This window comes from Sturnus vulgaris, chromosome 12 (assembly GCF_052056855.1).
Source record: "Sturnus vulgaris isolate bStuVul1 chromosome 12, bStuVul1.hap1, whole genome shotgun sequence".
Classification (NCBI taxonomy): domain Eukaryota; kingdom Metazoa; phylum Chordata; class Aves; order Passeriformes; family Sturnidae; genus Sturnus; species Sturnus vulgaris.
In genome coordinates this window covers 14,477,324-14,498,544 of record NC_142254.1, presented here as the reverse complement: position 1 = coordinate 14,498,544, position 21,221 = coordinate 14,477,324, and the positions used below count along the sequence as shown (strand labels likewise).

The 21,221-nt window shown below is 46.1% G+C and overlaps 1 protein-coding gene across 5 annotated transcripts in view; it reads right to left on the bottom strand.

Annotated features, from left to right (window-relative positions):
* PLEKHG4 (pleckstrin homology and RhoGEF domain containing G4) overlaps window positions 1-21,221 on the bottom strand; it is an 85,241-nt gene that overhangs the window by 16,308 nt on the left and 47,712 nt on the right. For all 5 annotated transcript variants that reach the window (XM_088171963.1, XM_014880711.2, XM_014880712.2 and 2 more), the window contains exons 11-13: window positions 13,556-13,694; window positions 11,078-11,200; window positions 10,374-10,565 (exon numbers count right to left, since the gene is read on the bottom strand). In XM_088171963.1, coding sequence (XP_088028089.1) covers window positions 10,374-10,565; window positions 11,078-11,200; window positions 13,556-13,694 — 454 coding nt within the window. The remainder of the gene's footprint in view (window positions 1-10,373; window positions 10,566-11,077; window positions 11,201-13,555; window positions 13,695-21,221) is intronic.

Sequence of the window (21,221 nt, the reverse complement as noted above, 5' to 3'; positions counted from 1 at the left end):
GTCAGCTGGCAAATGGTTACAAGCTTTACTCAGAGACCAAGCATCTTCAGCAGAAAGTGGTCAGTTCACCACTCACTTGGATTGACTTTAGGCTTTCCTCAGGCTCCCACCTACCAATACTAACAGCATCCATGAAGAAAGGAGCAGGGAAAGATCAAGACTTCAGGATCTGCAGATGTTCCCTTGGCAAGCCTATTTGCTAGTTAAAAACAGATTTCATCTTACCTTCTCCTCTATCCAGAGGGAGCCCATACCCTGGCTGTGCCCAGCTCTGTGCTGTACATTATCCCCTACAGCCAGACTGAGGCAGGGTCACTCTCCAGTGCATCATCTCAGCTCTGGTCATTCAGAGGCAAATGCTGCTAGCCTAAATACCAGATTGGAGGGCCCTGGTAACCAGAGACAAGGCAGAGGGGGAAGGGGCTGCGCTTCACACGAGAGCTACCGAAGTGTGCAGAGAACACCCTGACTGGGCACAAGCCAGATACCCTTTCACAGTGCAAAAAATAGGGAGAGAAAGCATCCCAAGTGACCCCAAATTAAAGCAAAATGCAAAGTAAACTGCTACCCAACATATAAGAGCTATGAAGGAAACGCTGATCCCTCCTAGACATTGTGACGCTTTTTCCAGATCTCTAAGAGCCAAAGCTCCTGCTCACTTCTACCAAGATCTGTGTCTCCATGTACAGACAGCTACACTTGGACACAAGAAACCATGTAATTTCAGAGCAAAAGCATTTCAGCAAAGCCATCAAGTTAAGACTAATCACTTCTCTATGCAGAGGTTTGCTGTTACTCTTCTACCCCTCTGTAGCACTCAACTTTTCCAAACTGCATTTGCAGCCCTGCCTGCAATTCATTAGCAGCACAAACCAAACTAATCAAAACTGTGTCCTACATGGGATGTAGCTGGTAAAAGCTCAGCTTTAAAGACTGAGAAAAGGATTCATGCTCTTGAAATGGAGAGCTAAACCATTTCTCAGTTGCTGTGTAGCTCAGACAGCCTCCCCTCCTCCAAGGGAGAACAGATCACTGAAATCTTTAGTTTGCCTAAAACTAGCTGCTAAGGAAAATAAACTTTAAATCCTGTATTTGCATTTCTGCCAGTTACCAAGTGCCAGCTGCTGTACAAACACTGTGGGAGGGCAAAGGATGAGAGACAACTAGAAACTTCTTGGATTTAAGCATAAGAAAGGAGAACAAACAGATACCCACAGCTGGGAAGGAAAAAAGAGCAAGGGGTCAGGGAAGCAGCACCTGTCAGGGTTGGTCTGGGCATGCCACAGTCCATGTACCATCAAAGGCTGCTCATTAGAGCAACGTGCTTGGACATCCTTTTGCAGCAGCACTCTTGAACAGAGCTCAAAAATCCCTTCATTTGCCCTCCAGGCAGCTGGGCATAACAAGTCCAGGAGAGCCTAATTACAGGAGAATATAATTGGCTAAAATAAGATTGCACATGATTTCTGCTCTCTTGACGACAGCACGAGGACCCAAAGGGCAAATGTGGCTTGTTGTGCTGGAGCTGTCGTGCAGGACGCGTGCTTGCCCTTCTTTTCTCTAACTGCTGCCTCTGCCAGGCAGCACCTAGGGGTCTCCATTAGAAACATTAGTGACTCACCTGATGAATCACAAGCAGCTACAATAACCCCTGTTTCAGAGCAACTCTGCGATTCCACATGAGCAGCCTGTGCCAGTTTCACCATATATCTATGTACAGACACATACGTATGTATATATGACACGTGTGTATATTTACATGTGTATGCATGTGTAAAATTACTCCCTAGGTAGCTGGGGAGCAAGTGGCAGATTTGCTTTCCTCAGAGCTCCAGAGTCTCTCATGACTGCAGCTTTGAGTAGATTCTGCACTGATTATTCCACCCTACTTTTCAGTATCATCATAGGGATTTTCTCAACATTTAAAAGCTCCCAAGTCCAGAGAACCAGGGGCCAAGTTTGCTCCCAGTAAAACCAGAAACTTCAATGTTTGCCTTTGCTGCAAACCATCCTCTTCATCTCAGGCACTGCCCATTTTTTCAGCAGCTTTGTGCACACATGAGCCAAGAGCCTCATGTTACCAGCCAAGCTCAAGATCAAGCAACAGCGAGATGTGTGAGTCACCAAAGCTGGAGCTGGCAACTTGCACAACAGCAACAAATTACCCCATTCAGAGACTAATGTCACCTCCAGAGGTTTTTTGCATGCTTTGCTTTTACATCTGTCCCGACAGTCACATCATCATGCTATTCAAATACCCCACTGTAATAGCATAATGCACCCCCCAGGCAAGCGTGGACAGACTGGACTGTGGTGGGTGTCTCTCCTCTGCCCTGTACTGGCTCCCTTTTAATGAGGCTCTTCGTGCTCCACGCTGGGGATTGCAAAATCTCCAGTATGCCCTTAGGCCTGCATGGGGAAAATGGGTGCTTTCTCTGTAGTGTTCATTTCACATCCTTTCCCTTGTGACAAGCTGAGCCAAACTCTGCTTAACTACTGTATGATGTGTTGGGACCTCTCTGCACTGCACTTTGGGTGCTTGTGCCCTGGGAGATGTGGAACTGAAACTGGATCTAGAAACCCAGCACGTTTACTGGGTCTCTCCTCCCCAGGGGAATTGACAATGCTGGAAACAGCTCCCAGTTTCAAGAGCACACCAAGACGCACTTGGAGGCTGCACAGAAGCCAGAGGAGCCACGGCTGCTTGGGAGAGCTCTGTCCATATGTCCAGGGCTTTGATATGCAGATTGAGCCATTGTGAGCCTCGGTTCCATCTGTACACTGAGGAGAGCTTCATGACCAGATTGCTTGAACAGATCTATTTAACTCCCATGACTAAAGGGAATTCCAGTCTCCAGGAGGATCTGAGCATCCAGATGGATGCCAGTACACAAAAATTCAGAAAATCTGTCACTCTGTGCAGTTTCTATCCCAAGATCAGAGGGAAAAAAAGTACCCAAACTTTGCACTGCACATATGAACAAGGCTGGGCCCAGTTGAAGAGGGATCTCTGCTGGCATCAGATCTCACACCTCCAGCACAACACATCTGCCTCACACCTCAGCTGCAATGCGTGCTGAGAAATCCCTAAGCCTGCTGGGTGGAGATGCTGTTTCCATGCCACGATTGACTGGCTCCCAGTGTCAGAATCCTGCAAGAAACTTGAACCCACCTGACAGAGGCCCAAATCTTTCAGATAACTGTTGATTTATGCTCATGGCAGCCAAGGACACGGAGGAATTTTTACACAGAGGTGTTCTGACAATCAAGGCTGAAGGTGGTTTCAGCATGTCAGGCATTGCCCCCTGCATACATGCAGAACATGCTGGCACTCCTTGGATCAGGGAAGGCACATGATGGGCAAATACCCTACATTTCAATATATGCTACACACTGGCTGGCTCCTTCAGCCTCTTCTTCCTGCTGTGTCCTCTACCGAGGGGGAGAATTTGGCCAGCACAGTAGGAGGGAGAAGAACCCCAGATGATTAAGGCTTTACCTCTCTGCACATGTCATAAACACATCACAGACTTCACACTGCACTAAAGCATTGCCTGAGGTGCTGGGACAGGTGCTCAAAAGCGTCTTAACCTCTCACCTTCAACTGCAAATTGTGCTTGGATTTGGCACATGACAAAAACCTAATTAATTCACTGCTGCTGCCCTGTAACACTGAGGGACAAATGAGTCTCACACCTATGTTGTGCAACCAGAAAGGAGCACTGAGTGCTGATGCTAACTACTATTTAACTTTTACCTCCTTACAGAGCTTGCCAGGGCTACAGGCACTGCTGTGCTGCCCATTTGACAATATAGTAATTGGTGAAACATAGGAGAAAATAACTCAAGCACCAGTTGAACTAGTAGTAATTTACTGAAGAATTCATAAGACAGAGCAGTTTCCAAATCACTTATTTTGCAAGACAGAAAAATCTGATCTGTATCAGGTCGGATTTAAGTGTCCAGGAATTCTTGTTTGAGCAAGAGGGCTATCTCCAAGGCAAAGCAGAAACTTTCTAATGCATGAATACACCTTGATAGGAAAGTAAACACTAGATACTTTTTAACCTTGCAATAAGATTTCTCCAGCAAAAACCTGGCCAGGAAGGAGAGGGGAGAGATTTCACGCATTAACCTTGCATGAACTCTGCCAGAGGATCAATTTTCCTCGAGGCTCATTCCCCCAACTACTTCAGACTATGCATGAAAAAGGACACCCCTGAAATAGGAGAACAAATTAGACGAGATGTCTGTCTAGGGGCACGACTTTACAGGCATAACTGAGGAAGGAGAGAGAAAGAGAGATGAGACATCTGCTGTCAGACAATGCTGAAGCCAGACAACAGTGGCTTCCCCTAAAACAAGCACACTAAATATTCCTCTCCCGTGCCTTTTGGATCTCCTTTCATCATCCTGAGAACTTGCATCAGTAACAAGATGAAAACTCTTACTTGGGAATGTCGTGCAGACCATCCCAGAAAAGTAAAGCACAGAGGAGGAGAGAGAATAGTGCATGTTAAGTTCCAGGGACTTTATTAGAAACCACAGCAAAATCTCATTTGCTCCAAGGTGCTGGCAGACAAAATCATGTTCTGACCTGTGCAGAACTGCTGGCAGCATCACGGCACAGGGACCTATGTCTCTGTTTACAGTAAGTACACTACAGTAAGGACACATCAAATGTCTTTCTTTCCCACATTGGTACTAAGTTCTACTCTGCACTCTTCCAAGCACATTCCCAGGGCAGGGAATCATAGCACCCTTTCAGTAAATTTACTTCTCAAACTGTGCCAAACAGACTGCTACAGAAAAATCACACTTTTAGGTTGCAAAGACCAGGATTCTTTCCAGCTTCCCACAGATCAGCATTCACAATCCTCCTTTTTTTCATCAAAGGCTAAGAAAAAAGAAACATCAATAATTTATCACCTGGAAGAGACATTTTTCCCTCAAAACATTTATCTGCAAAATTGTATCTGGTACATAATCAGAAAAGAAACACAGCAGAAAACAAGGAATCAGCAGGTCTCTGTTCTGAAAGTTTTGGGGAGAAGTCAGAGATAACATATGTGGAAGGCAACTTATTTAGCATACTCCGAATTTCTGCTGACAAATCTAAGATCAGATCCACCTCTGGAAACTGGGAGCGCTGTGCCAGCAGGTTTCAGTCAAGCTGGGGGGCAGGAACCCAGCAAACACTGGAACAGTCCAGGAGAGCAACCCGCTCCTGTACTGCTCACAACATTTCACTGAAATCCTGGAGGCTGAGAGGTACCACCTGCTCTGCATATACATCCAGGCTGCAGCACCCAGCCCCCACTGCAACTTCTAAATTATGCCCACTGAAATGATCATGCAATAACTTCTAATAAAGAGAAAGAGGGACAGGCGCTGCTCTGCTACAGACAGAGGGGATTCAGAGGGACCCTGCAAAGATGCCCGCAGCCCACGGGGCTCTGTCTGAGCGCACAAAAGCCGCACACAAAGCACTCTGATTCATGCTGGATGCACACAGACACGCACAAGCAACCGAGTGAAAAGCCTTCTCTACATTGTTTCCAAACAATATCAGTACAGCTCACACGTCAGCCGGGCCGCCGCACACTTGGTACTTACAAGAGGGTTTGCTGGGTCCGTCTGCTGCCGGAGCTGGGATGGGGCGATTGCGACTTGCAGGGAAAGGTGCATGGAGATGTGCAGAGAGGCGAGAGCGATGGGAAGAAGGGCCCCAGCCCTTCTTCGGGCCCCAGAGCAGCAACACTTGCTCACGGGATGGAGCGCAAAAAGGCTGGCATTCCTACAGCAGCAAGGACAATGGGGAGGGATGAGGAGGCACTGCCATAATCAAATGCAGGCCAGCTGGCCCTCCCCCAGGAAGGGCAGGCACCTCCTTCACTTGCCAAAGGCTTTGTTTTCTAAGCCACAAAGAACAAAGTGGCTGAGGAGGAGAGCACAGGAGAACCCACTGTGGGGGCAGATCCACCTATGAGCACAGGTAACCCATTCCTGGAGATGAAAACACAGATGGAGAGGGGTTGGGCAATATTCTGCCCACTCCATTCAGAAGTCAGAAGCAGCAGCTCCTTGTGGACAGCAGAAAAAAGACAGACAACTGAGGAACAAGAATCAGCAGAGGCTGATGGTGAGGGGTCCTTTGAGAGAAAAGATCCAAGGAAGGCAGACAGAGAACATCACTAAAGGAATAGCTTGTGGAACACAGCCTCAAGAAATCCCACTATGAAAAACCCTACCATTTCTCAACCTGCCTTGCTCCACCAATTCTGAGCAGTGAGAACTGAAGCTGAACAGCTTCCCTCAGAAAGCAAACATAAAGGCAAGAGCTCAAGCTGCAAGAGACCCAGAAGCTATGGCAGGGCAATGACCATACTTTCCCTGAGCACCAATGAGGCATCATCTTGCACAACATCCTGAGAAGCAGGAAAAAGCCCCTGGAGCTGCCTCAGGCCCTCCTGTAATGATACAGGCAGGTCAGCTCTGGGCACCACATCACCACACGGCCACGGGGTATGCAGGTGCTGAGCCTGCAATGGGATGCTGCCTGTTCTGGTTGGGTCAGTGCTTTCTTCCACTTGTGCCAGCGAGGATCATGCACCTTCACTCCCGACCTTCAGCAGGATTGGTCATCCCAGGCCTGACAGAGACTGTCCTGTGTTCTCTGGTTTACTGGACATGCTGCTGCAAGTAAGGTGCTCAGTCCTGATAGAGTGCACAGCTCTCACATGGGCCATGTCAAACCTGCCGTCCAGGTAAATTGCAATTCAATTATGGTAAAGTCAACAACATGGTATATAAGAGTATTCTGGGAAATAATTCACCCAGAGATAGCATGAGGAAGGAAAAAATATGAAGGCTAATGAGATAAAGAAGGAGAGGAAGACTTGCTGTAGCTGTTCCTGGTCTTGATGGTGTACTCATGGCAGTGTTATGGTGAAGCCAGGATAGAGAGCAGGAGAAAAGGATACTGGCAACTGTCCTTGCAGGACCCCCAAAATAAAACAGACATCAATGCTTTTGGTACATCATACATACCCTTGCTTGTTCAGCTGCCCAGTTTTACCCCAAAGCACTGTATGGTGCCAGATCCCAACACAGTCTTGGAACTGAGTAAACAAGGGATAGTGGCCAAACCAGGCTTCAAGCCACAGGGAGATGGCAGGTCCCCGAATATGCCCACACTGACTTTGTGGTACAGAAAAACAATCCTCCAGCCCACAGTCAGAGGTGGGGAAAGCAGCTTCCTTCACTGTCCCTTCTGCCTCAGCCCAGCCATCATCCACCCCCTGCCAGGCACCAAGGGCTCCTGCCGCAAAGGAAGCGGGGACAAATGGAAACATCCAGCTTGGCACCAGTCACGTCTTTGGGAAGGGAACCCTGCCAGCCCATGTGCAAGCTCCCTGTGGTCTGGCCCAGCTCAGCCTGCCTCATTGCAAGGAGCTCTGACAGGCCTTCAGGAACTGCCAAACAGTGAAAAAACAAAGCATCTTGATGGGGCATATGGGGTTATGCTGTCCTGTCCCACAGCCTGTCTGGCTGTGCCCTACAAAACACTGGCCCACCACATGCAGGAGGGCCAGCACAGCAGAGCTTCCCATTCCCAGTAGGCAGCGAGGTACGTGAGGGATGAACACTGTGATCCTCTTGGTGCATGCTGAGATGTTTGGAGATTTGAGCTTGCCAGCTCATTACCATAGTGTACATTGCTTACGCATCCTTGGGCTTCTTCCCCAAATCCTGGGGTTTGGCACTCTGCAGGCTCTTTACCAGAAGGAAAATCAAGGACACTGCTTATTGTAGACTCCTGCTCCTGCTGTATCCCCTCAGATATTAGGGAAGAGAGAGGGGAGTTAGGCAGGCACTGACAAGATCACTGCAGGAAGGTCAAAAGCAGCTCAGTATCAGAAGACAGTGAAATCAGTTTAGATAAAATCTTCTGCTTATCCCCCACCTCCCAGACCATGCCACTAACTTTGCTTTGGGAAGGCAGAAAGCATTCTGGAGATCAAGATCAAACTCATAGGCACTGAAAGAACTTTCATGCTGTGCAGCAATTTCTGCACTGATCCTACAGCTGCAGGATGTATCCCCCTACACTCCTGGTTTCGGTTGGCCACTGATTCACAATGTACACATGGTGTATTTACACCACCAGAATTGTTTATAGCTCTACTGAAACCAGTGAGATCAAAATCCTCCTCCCTCCCTGGGCCAGCTGCCTCTCCTCCACACAAAGCAGTGTTACACACACTGTGCCACTATCATGTCCTTTTCACTGGGGCTGTGCAGCATGAAAGGCACAACCAAGAGGGCTGCTGCTGCCAAGGACTGCACCCTGGAGTTTTTATCCACCAAAAAGAAGCTGCAATGACCTCAGAAAATTAATGGGCCACCGTTGGGGTCTATGTAGCATTTGTGTTCCTAGAAATGACCCAGGCTCTGAAAAGGCTTTGGAGGAACATACTTCTATAGAGTCACATCCAACTCTCCTGGCAGCCTAGGAGCTACCAGCACAATGTAATTTCGATGCCTGAACAGAGCACTGAGCAGGCTGGAAACTTTGGGGAGACCTTAGAACACCTTGCAGAACCTGAAGGGGCTCCAAGAGAGCTGGAGAGGGACTCTGGACAAGGGCATGGAGTGAAACAACAAGAGTATAGCTTCAAACTGACAGAGGGCAGGATTAGATTGGATATTAGAATGGAATTCTTCCCTGTGAAGGTGGTGAGGCCCTGGCACAGGTTGTCCAGAGAAACTATGGTTGCCCCATCCCTGTAAGTGTTCAACACCAGAATGGGGGCTTGTAGCAACCTGGTCTAGTGGGGAGCATCCTTGCCTGTAGCAAGGAAGTTGGAACTGGATGATTCATTTAAAATCCCTTCAAGCTCAAACCATTGTATGGTTCTATGATCACGTGCTGCAGTCCACATTTGAACTCCAGACACTTCCAGCTCTGGCTGGAAGGGTTCACATATAACCAATGTTTGGCTTGGCTGCAGAACTGTCAATATGCCAAACAAGGCTTGGTGCTTTTGTAGGCCTCAATTTATCAGAAGAAACATGAGAAAACCCTTCCCAGGATCTCCCATGATGGCAAGGGGTGCTCAAGTACCAGAGCAGCCCCTGAACATCTCCGTTCAGTGAGGTAGAAAAGCACAGGTTCTTCCCATTCTCCTATGCCATGGGAGGCACTTCTCTCTCCATTGGGGTGAAAAAAAATTTACACATTTCCACAGCAAAAGGGTCCCCCACCTGCACAGCAAACTGCAGAGATGAGCCAAAGAAGACCTGCAGAGCACCACCAAACAAACTCAATCCTCATTGCCCAGACAGCAGTGTTCTGAGCTGCCTTCTCCACTTTCCTGCCACACACAGGATGCTTTTCCATGTTTTCACGTTTAGCTGAATTTCCTCCCTCCTTCCCTGAGCACTTCTGGCTGCCAAGGCAGCTCAGAGACAGCAACTAAGTGGCACCTACATCTGTTCCAGCTTAACTTTTAGAATCTATTCTTTCTGGAATTTGAGAACTTCAAAACCCAATGTTTGTACAAGTGTGGAATAAATGGAGCACAGGCTCTCTGGCCCTCTGTTCTTGCCAAAGCTGTGTTTTAAAACGCACTGAGAAAATCCTACTGCTTATTCATCTGCACCTTTAGAAATTATAGAACACCAAATCCAACTGCAGATCTGCTAAATGGGTGCATTTGCACTAAACCAAACAGGTGGGAAGGTCAGGCACTCAGCACAGTCACCACACACAACCTCTCCTCCTGCTTCCCAGATCCTCTGATGATCCAGGGATCCCTCATTCCCTCAGCCACATTTCTTAGTTCTCCATTCTGGTGCTCCCTTTCCTCATGCAGGCCTCCACATGGGAGGAGCTGGGCTGTATTTAGGACTGAAGAGCAGGGTGCTACTCCTGATGGGTCAACAGGCTGAATTTGCCAGTGTGTAAGGATATAGCATGAAAATGCAGGCAGCCTACCCTGGCATGGTGGCCAAGACTGGATCCAATCAGCCCATCTCTTGGCCCTTGTCATCAAAGCCAGCACTGCCATAATCTTCTGCCCACTGTGGCCATGAAAGGGGTTAAAAAGCTCCAGCTCAGAGAGCAGAAAACCTCTATGCTTAACAGATGTGGACATTTTCTGAAAGACACACCCACCCCTTCTCCCACATACTGACTTGAAAAAAATCACTGCAGACACATGAGCATGAGGGGACTGCTGCATGTTACAGATCTAGCTCCCTGATGGAGCAAATACTACATTTCACACCTTTCATAAATAATCTAGCACTGGACTGAGTCCAAGCAGACTTTTTATACCTTCCTCTGTGCAGCAGATGGCTTGTCTTACCTTGTCAAAGAATTCATACAGCCTGACTGTTTCACAGACTCGGTGCCTTGTTTCATCCAGCTGGGTGCAGAACTCCTCCAGCTGATCTTCGTAGGTCTGCAGCTTTACCCTATAAGAATGTACATCCACAAAGGAAAAGTCTTCCCATTGATTCATCTTCTTTAATGCTTCTTGTCCTCTTTTGCAATATTCCTGAAAACAAAAAGGAATTTCTTATGAGGACAGAGACCTGGAATCAACAGTAAGTAGTCTTCAAGGTCACTAATAGCTAGGGCTAATTAGACCAGTTTTTAAGGTTCAAATCACATAAGCAGGGTGTCTTTGTCTACAGTAGAATTCTGGAGCCTGATCTCTTACAATTTACACTCATCACATAGCAGCTTGTAAAGCCCTACACAGCAAGACTATGGCTCAATTAGGATCATAAAAGGCAATGTTATAAGCACATCAAAAGAGGAACAAAAAAATCCATCTTTCATTCCAGTAGTTATTTTCCCCAAGACTGGTAAATGCCATCTACTAAGTGCTGAGCTAGTGGCTTTGTCTGCAAAAGCAGAGCAGGGATACTATGCAGCAGAATGGAATGACACACACCTTGGTGATGAACCCTCTTAGCATCATGCATTTGGCTGAGCACATACAAGACACACATGCTACCAACTCAGATGCTGGACAATATAATTTTCCAATCCAACAACACTTACACTGGCAACAAGATCAAACTCTTTGAACTGCTTTTGTGCTTGAAGCAGCATCTCCAAAGAATCATCCAGGTTGACAGTTTCCTTTAGCCGTTTTCTGCCAACATTCTCAATCCAACTGCTGACCTAGAAGAAAAGGGATAAGCCTCGCTTGTTAGTCACCCTGTGCTACTCACCAACATAGGCCTTTATGTGGAAAGAGCAAGGAACTGCTCTCATAATGCTGGTCATTTCATTACTGGAAAGAATGTGTGTAGACTTCTTCCCCCCATTCTGGCATTTCAGTCTGAGCCTCCTGCTAAGAGTTTTTCCACTTCAGGTTACAGAGTAATTGAAAAGCTCTGCCTGCTATTGCTCACTAGCCTCAGGCATAAACAGGGCAAGTGGCTGCCTGGGCTCTGTTTTGGGGTGAGCCATGGTCTAAGGCAAGCTCTACAACAGACTGGCCTGACGTTCCTGTTATTGTTACCCCTAACTGGGATCAAATCTCCTTGCTGCCAGATTTCCTACATTACTTCCCTTTTCTGACTGGCAGGACATGAACTATGTCAGTGTGAATGTATTGATAAATTCTCCCCATCTGCAATGTTTCATGGTTCTCTGGGACTCTCAGCCACTGTTTTTTTGAAGACAGCTCTCCACAAATCTGAGCAGTAACTGTGTGTTCCTCAGTGGAGCTCAGCTACTGCTGCAGTTATCAGCCCATATCCTCGAAGACAGGCAGAGGACTGACTAACAACAGCATCCTAAGAGCAAAGCAGTCATAGGAGGCCAGGCAGGATAACACAGCATCTCCATCATCACTAGGTTTTAAAAACAGGCTGGTAAACTTGTCTGCAATGCTCCAGGCAAAGGTGCACCTGAGGGAAGGGACAGACTAAGTGCTTCCTAACGCCTACACATCCTGTTTTCTCTGTCACCTGAATCCATATCCCAACTCGACCCCATAGTCAAGGACAAATTCCTAGTTTTGCAGACTGTGAGAAGGTTACAAGGAGCAAGCTCACTGGCAAAAGGAAGAGATGGTGGTGGGTTCTCAGTACCACAGAGGGGCACACTGCTGCTGCCTAGAGCTCCCAGGCAGGCTTAACAGCAGGAGCAGCTGCTGCCATCATTGGAGATCTGCAAGCAAAGTAAGCCAGGAGCATTTGAGTATTACTCAATTCAACAAAAAAGTTCAGCTTAAAGCAGAAACAGGTTCCAGTGCTTGCTTTCGTGCATTTTTCATTTGGTATTAAGAACCTGTGTGTTTAACAAGAATCTCTACCAGGTTCTTGCAACACACTTCTTGTCCTGAACACATCCTGCATGGCGTCCAAGTGTCTACCTCCAAATGGGAAGTCATTAAAAACTCCCAGATCCACCTTGGCCTGTGAAAACACTAGGTAGGCTACAGCCTCCTTTGCAAATCCAGTTCCCACTAGAGGAGAGGAGCTCAGAATGCCAGAGGAACAATGGTGAAACTGATCCTAAGACTGATTTTTAAGGACACATAAGCTTCTCATTGTTGACAAGTTACAGGACAGGAGACCATGCAATTCCATGATCTCGAGGTTGAGTTCAGGCTTAGAGATCTGCAATATGGAACATCTAGGATCTGCAACACTGAAAGGACTGATCAGCTCTTGTAGGATGCTCAGATCTGAGCTGCTTTATGACTTTTTGAGGTCCTCTGTCAACATGGTTACAGGTTTCAAAGGTCTTTCTGAAAGCCAGCGCCTATTTGCTTCAGTTATCCCATGGCTGTCAGGAGTTTCAACAAGCATTAAATGAAGGGAAGTTGATGGTTCTACAGAAGTGCAGGGATTGGGAGGCTGAGCATGGCTCTTGGGCTAGGGACAAGAGGCTGTTCCCTTCCTGGAGTCCATGTAGAGGGCTGCACCCAAAGGCAAACCGAGTGTGCTTGGTGCTGCACCCAGAAGGGAAGGAGTGTGCTTGGACTTATCAGACGTCAGGGACCTGAGAACAGTAGTACAGGAATCTAAACAACAGACTACATGACAGGGATGGGCAGCCAGTGTGGGGCAGGGATATTCAGCAACAGGATGCCAGCAAACCCTGCAGGAGCTACAGCCCAAACGAGACACACAGACTTATTATCAGCTTGTTGTCATCGCTCTGCTGGTTCTCAAGGTGAAGTATGAAGAATGCCTCATCAACAGTCTCGCTGAGAGGGTCCAAAAAGACACCCAGCCTCCAAGTGCACTGGTTACCTATGAGCCACTTCACAGATGGGGTTTGACTGATCCACACCTAGAGAGAAGTCAGGAGACTTTCACCTGGCATCAAGAGATACCAGGGAAATAAGTGACTTGATTCTCAGCACTGCTGAAACTCTATCTCAAATTCTTATGTTCAGTTGTTCTTTTTATGCATCAAGCATCATTGTACACATTCACACAACGATCAACAGGCCCAGTACCTGCTGTGGAACACACAGTCAGAGGGCAGCAGTCACTGGAACTGACAGGTAGGCCTTACCTCCTTAAAACACTCTTCCACTTTCTCAAACTCCATCACCAGCTCCAGTTCCTGGATGCGCTTGTTTGACAGCATCACCAGTCGGTGAACGCCCTCATCAACTTGATTATAAAGCACGCTGGCAGCATCGAGAGCATCTCTGCAAAGGGACACAGGTCTGGTCAAGGGTTTTGCATTAGGTCCTTCCCCCAGCACTTCATGCAAATACAACCTGGCCAACAACTGCACTCCAGTCATCCTCCCCGTGGGACCCACACTAGCCATCTCCATATGGAGAACAGAAGAGAATACTGCTGCTCCTTGCACATTACCATGATTCACCACTCTGACCCCAAATAACCTGACAGGAAGGACAAGAGCATCTCCTCCCAGCCAGGCTCCTTGCAAGACATATTGTATTTCTCACACACACTTTCAGTTTTTCATAAACATAGATTGTTGCATCAATGGATTTTCACAAAACACAGGGTCAAGCAGTTTCAGCATCTAAAACCATCATTTGAATTTAATTAGGTAAATAAGCCACCACTAACAAGCAAATCTCTCCTGAGTGACAACAACAGTATTAAGTGCCTGGTGCCCCACTTACTCTCAGGATTTCCACCAGCCAAACAAAAATGCAAAGTGTGCAACAACTCAGTGCCAGGAGAAACCAGATTTTACAGTGTTATATTGAAGAGATTAATAGACTGAGCTCCCTACCTTCCACAGGCAGCCATGCTGACCAAAGCCCAGCAGGCACTCTCCCTGACAGCCTGCCCACAGCACACAGGCAAGCATGGAGGGGTCCAGGATGGAGCTCAGTACCCTCAGATGCTGCAACCATGGTCTTGGCAAGTTGATGAGTATTAGCAAGCTCCTTTCAGATGTGTGTAACACCTCTCCAGCACAGGCTTGGGTAAATTACAGATGGGATCCAGGAGACAGAAAAGCATTCAAGCTTATTCTTCTTGTATTTCTTCTACTTCTAGATTTCCCCCGCTGCAATGGGCTCAAGAGACAGCTACAAAAAAACACTACAGCCTCCTTCAGCTGTGCTCTACACTGGCATGTTCAGCTGCCTGGTCATCTCCTGTACCTAAACCAATTTTCCTTTCATTGTCTTACAACCTTTTGACTTATTAGAGTGTGGCTTTTTTATCATATTATTAAAATTATCTAAAGCAGTTGCAAAATAGGTAGCTAATATTGCTAATGGAATATAATTCAAAACAGTTCAGCACACGTTTATTTCTGTCTGGGTTTACAGGCAATCTTGAACCTGTGAAATGTGACCAAATATGAGCCTTTAGCAGCAGCCATCCTGTAGTTTTAATTGACACGAGGTAGCGCCATAGGTCTGGACAACTAGCTCTGCATAGCAGAAATCCACACTATTTTTCCATTCAGAATTCCACCCAGTGTGCAACAGCCAACTTCTCAAACCTCAGGCTCTTAGATACTTTTGTTTTTCCTCTTTGAAATGCCATTAGACTAAATGAATTTCTCCAAAGTGCAGCCAAAAATATCCAAATAGTTTCTGGACTAAGATCAGTGCTACTGCAGTGCAGAGCAGACAGGTTCTCCACAGAGAATCTGCAGGCTTCAATGGAAAGATCTGAGCTGTAGCACTGCCCTGGAGTTTCCCAAAACCGCCATAAACAAACCGTGATGATATGAGCCTTCTGTTTTGTAATCCTTTCCTACGGACAGGCCCAGATCCAACCCAGAAAACTCACAGCAGCAGAGTCATAATCATTGTCCAAGCTGAGCTCTGGAAAGTGTTTACAGAGCAGGTTGTGGAGGCCAGTTCCCGTCAGCAGCAGTGACACAGCTGGGACAGCTAATGAGAAACAGTTTGGACGATGGCTGCAAGTTAAATTTGGCAACACCATTAATGCTGCTCAGTTTTGTGCAGCAGAGCGTATCTGTCAAGTCCCCTTTTCTGAGTAAGTCTCCAGCATACTGATGGCCAGACAGGCAGACACCCTTCAGCCTCACTCCCACAGGGCTGAAATCCCTGCTGGCATGAATGCTCTCACCCACTCAGGAAAACACATGGATACAGCAAACACTCTTCCTCCCGCTGGCACGGACAATCGAGCACCTATAACTTCAGGCATTCCATGCTGTTATATGCAAACATTTTCAATTACCCCCTCATGCGACAAAATATTTTTCCAACCTTTCCCTGAGCTTCCATGGAAATCACTCTGGTGTTGATGTTACTTCTTTGATGGCACTCATCAACAAGCCAGATTGACCTGCTAGACCTTTCTGTAATAGGAGTCCTTACATCCACCCAAGCCAGTGACAAAGCGAGCAACCACGGCTTCTGCACTTCACACGTATGGTCAGATGGCAACCTGATGGCACAGGGACCTGGGACAAGGGCTCCAGCTCTAGCACTGCCTGGCCTAGCACAGAGTATGATCTGACATGGGGACAGAAGCCAGGAAGTCCCACTCTGCCCCTTCCCATACCTGACAGAGGAAATAACCCCCCGTTGTTTTATGTCTGAGTAGTTTTTGTTGACTGGAGTCAGTAGCAACCTGGGCTGCAAGGCCTAACAAATATTACAGATTCCAGCAGAGCAGACAGCATATTTCCCAAAGTTACAAAACACAGGCCTTCCTGAAGACAACACTGAAACTATGGGGAGGGGAAAAATTACCCTCAAGGCAGAGCAATAGGAAATGATTATTTTAAAAAGCTAGCAAAACCCACATTCCAATTTTTTTTTTAACCAGAAATAGGCATACTACAAGGTCACTGTATAAAGAGGCCAATTCACTGTGCCATTGTGGAAAAGACCAGTCTCTTGGAGCCTACTTGAGACCAGTGCTTGCCTTACAACCAGCAAATCACTCCAGGAAAATTCAGGTTCAAAACTGCAGCAATAGAGTACTCCCGCTGGCCCACCAACTAAAGTCCAAGGAATTCATTTCAGGAGAAGGGGCGTGAGTAACTAAACTAAAGAACTGAGAAAAATCCACCCCAAACAACACTTCTGGCCCCACACATTCCTTCCACAAAAGGAGTTATCCTGCCTGTGAAGATCTCAGTCCAACCAAGCCTTTATGTGCATTTGCAGAAGGTGGAAGGGAGTCCCAGTTTAGAAGTGAGCCCTTTGCCCCACTGGATATAATAATAAAATACATACCTTGGTAAATAATGCAGCAGCTACAGACGTACAGAATGTACACATCTATGCACATCAGCCATATTCCCTCCATCTCAGCTGATTCAATGGTACTAAAAGTGACATCCTGTCACTGAAGACACACAGAAAACCTTTGCTTTACTGATCCACAAGCATCTCAAACTTACCTGAAGTCAGTCTAGGAGGCATTTAGGAGTTTATGCTATAGGCAGGGACTAGATAGGGAATTCAGTTCAGAAGAAGGCTGGGAATTAACTCTTATCAGTAAGTTGGGCTGTTTGGGGTTATATAAGCCAAAATCCCTTACTCTTGTCATTTAAGTCATTTTTTTCCTCTGTGAATGCTTGCAGCAGGCTATTGATGCCCTTATCAGCCACAATTCAACACTCTAAGGCTGCTCCTTCTCATGGTCCTGCCAATGATTTCCTGAGCGACTGCAAACAACACGCACAGAAAAAATATTTCTGAACAGCTCCTCTGGGCTCAGAGTCCCCAAACAACTTCAGGTGTGGCCTCACACCATTCCTGCTCCTCTGTGAGTTCCTCCAGCACTCCAGCTCTTTGTTCCAAGGACCAGCCACGCTGTTTTCACACGTTCTGCCTCGCTTGGCAGGCATTCATTAAAACCTCAACATCTAGTTGTTGGTCTTCTGTTACATCTCCAAGGTAACTCCATTCATACGTTGTCAGCCCCTGACAGTTCACTTTTACCAGCTGGACAGGCTCTCTGACTAACATCCATCTTTTACTCTCTTACACAGAGGAAAATATAAGCCTCTCCATGCTGTAGCATAAAGTAGGTAGGCAAAATGAGTCAAACAAAGAAATTGCTCACAGTCCATGGGAAAGTTTGTTTTTTCGATTCACTTGGGCACTTCAGTGCTCACAGAGAGGACCCACTGGGCATTAAGCCTGTTCTCCCAAACCTCTGTACATCTGTTTATCTATTTACACACCCACACACCCCCATTTGCTGATCTAGATCTTAAAAACTTCCTAAATGATTTCCAGTACACTAGTAAACAGAGTTTTATGGGGAAAATGATACTTCACACAAATATCTATTCCTTTTTCAGCTTCAGACTTAGAAGTTTTTAATTCCTGTCCCTCAGTACCTTCATGGCAGCTTGGAGTAAACAAACCAAATATTGAAAATTTGGTTGAAGAAAAAAGTGACTTCCATCCTGGCACACAAAGGAAACACCTGGTTGTTAAGGACTTTAAAGGTTATTTTAATAGTGGCCTGTGCAACTCTGAGCACAAAAGGTAGAGTTGTTTGAAGTCAGTGGAAAGTCTCAGCTCAGCTCAGATTTGTGTGGATGCATTGCAATTTCCCTGCACATGGGAGTGTGGTAATAAGAGTCTTTCACTACATTCTTCCATGGTCAAATCATCAAAAGCAATTTTGCAATAGTGCAGAGTCAATATAATTTATAGCAAAAAGGAGTAGCTTGATGTCAGTTTATGTTTCCCCAAATCCTGTTTTCATTGGGCAATTATTATTTCAATGGAAAAGGTTCCAAACATCTTCAGTTTTCTGGAGAAGTGCCAAGCTGTTGTATAATGGTAGGGTAATTTTAAACCTATAATTTAGAAAGACCATTTTTGTCTGAATCCATTCTTCAAAAAAAAAGCCAGCCTTGGAGAGTTACACTTTACTTTTCTAAGCAAAAATAACCTGTTTTGCTTTCAAAAAATAGATGGCCATATAAGAAACATGCAGCAGAGTCGCAGAAGCAGGTACTGCCTGAGCCATGCCTACCCATGTCTGTGAGATGCAAACAGGAGAGCACAGGGAAGGGTGCAGCAGAACCATCACTATTCTGCACCTTCCTGTCTGCCCCTTCAAGAAGTGCTTTGACAAACAGCAAAAACAGCAGATCTAACAAAAGGACTGGGATCAAGAGTTCATCCTCTGACCAGTCTTGGTCAATTTCAAAACCGCAAAAATTCATGGATGGAAGGAAATACTACATTTTGGTAGTGTATGCGATGAGGTTTGGGCAAGCATAGGGCAGCTAACTTGTCCTGGGAAAATCAGATATTCTTAATCTGATTTATTCTGTAATTTAGAAGAAACACAGTCAGATGTTACAACATTTAGCCTCATCTAGTCTCTGGCTCTTGGTGCTGAACTTCCCTTGTGGATGCCCCTACAGGTTGCAGCAGAAAACGAATAGGATCTGAAAACTAAGAGGTTTAAAGGATGAATTAGTCCAAGGACATCACCTAGATCATGTGTGCTGATACCTTGGCTACAAGTCACTTAAAACATCCTGAGCAATGCTTCTGGAAAAAAATGCTTCCAGGTCTGCAGGGACAGTCCAGTGTTCCTGAGGGACATTTTGCAGGATGAGAAATGTCATTCTTGGTCATTACTGCATTTTGGTAGCAACCTACATAAGTGCCATATTTATGATCCCATAAAATGAGGTCAATCTCAAATACACAGTCCTGCTCTTTGAGCTGAGAGCTCCACATGCAGCTGAGGCTACAATTCAAACCAGCCATGGTGGAGCTAAAGCAGATACAGCTAAATAAACTAATTATTCTCTGCAGCACACAATTAGGCATGGTGGTTTCAATTCCCTGATAAAAGTAGCTGAGGAACTGGGTACATTTTTTAGAAACCTGAAGTGTCCTTACAAAGGATCAGAGGTCAAACACCAAACCTGTGGTTGCCTGTGGGATGCCTGTTCCCATTGAGGATGAGAGCAGTGGATCTAGCTGAGACCACAGACCTGACTGAATCCCTCCTCACTAGGTTACCTGACCTGGGAGCAAACCACCCAATTAATACAATGCACTGGAGACCACAACTGCCAAGAGAATTCTCTTCTGGAGCACAGTTCGTTTAAATGTGTTTTTAGCAGAAATACACACAGAAATCCCTTTAAAAGCCAAGGGATCAACGCACACAGTTAAACAAGTGTCCAAGCATAGTCTCAAGATATGACCTTTGTTTCTTTTGCCTGTCTGGCATGCATTCAGTTACAATAAAACTGTGTTCAGACTCTGGTTGATTTTAAATCCCAGTAAGACCTATAAAAGTGACTGGAAAAAAAAACATTATAAGAAATCCCAAACCAACAAGTATCCTGCTTATGGGGAAAGTTCCCTGTGCAGTGGAGCCTTGGGTAGGATTTGGAAATACCATTCTGGGAACACTAAGCCTCAAGATGTGGTTTTATACCAGCTGTAAACAATTTCTACCTAAAAACCTTGTCTAATGTGCATTATGTATTACCTGCTTATATTTATACTTTATATCCTGGTCAAATGTACCAGTCTAAGAGCTTTGTTCCTGAAGCTGGGACCACTAGGCTTTCAAGATGCCCTGTTCAAATACATACACACTCATTTAAAGTCATCTCTCTTTCACCAATATGTCTTTTTGCCCACTTCCAGGACTATTATCCATAAAACAGCAGGAACTGTGCTATTAACCAGCCCAGCAACAGAAGTATCTACCCCAACACAATTATATTAAAAAATGGTGCTTGTGGGATAGCCAGGGCTGAGGCAGGAATGTCAGGCAGTTCAGTTAACATCCTATACTGGAAACTTTTTGCAATTTTTTCCATAATATTTTTAAAGAGATAAAACAGTGTGTGTCATTAATTACCTAATGCCCTGTTGGCATGACAAGCATTGCAAACAAAAACAAGCAAAACTGGAGTCTTCTGGGTAAATTCTCACTGAATCCAAGAAGATTTAGGACATAAGACTGCAGAAAATAAAAACCAGAAAGGGAGCTGAGGGAAACCATCTCCTAAAAAAGCCCAAGAGGACAATGCAAACTTACCTAGACAGAACTCTGCAATCTTTTAGCTCTCTGCAAAGGCCACAATTGACGTCTCACAGCACTTCACACACTCAGAATGACAACAGCCCCAGCTCCACTCTCCTTTATGTGTGGAGCAACGAGATTTGTTTAATGCGAGCGTAAGTGCTTTTTACCCGGCTAAAACCACCACGCAAACAGAGGGAACAGGTTAGACTGTAACCAAAATGAATACCAAGTAGCACAGTGTGTGTTTGGGTAGAAATGTCGATCTGTGCTCCTCCCTCCACCCGACACAAACAAATAAGGCCAGGGAAGAGCACTGCTACCCGTGCTCGGCCAAAGGCTTAATGCTCATCAGCACCTTCTGTGTCACCAGCAACAGCGCAGAGGCGTCTTGTGGCAGCCTTAGAGGCCAGAATTTAAGCACACTTTTTCATCTGGCTTCAAAGGTATACTGAGCATACATCTTGTCCCAAGATGGAGGTTTTAGGTCCACAGGAGGAATGTGGAAAGGACCCTGCAATGAGAGCTGCCTCTTGCAGATTACGTTAGGAGGGCACACTGTGGCAAGCAGTAGCATGAGAGGCTCCCAAAGCTCCCAGAGAGGCAAGACAATGAGCAGGCACGAGTTCAGCTGCCATCAGTGAGAGGGACATTACCATCCTCTGAAGCATGTACAAACACACAGAGCCACAGAAGACACACATCTCTAAAGCAGGAAGGGAATGGCAGAAGAC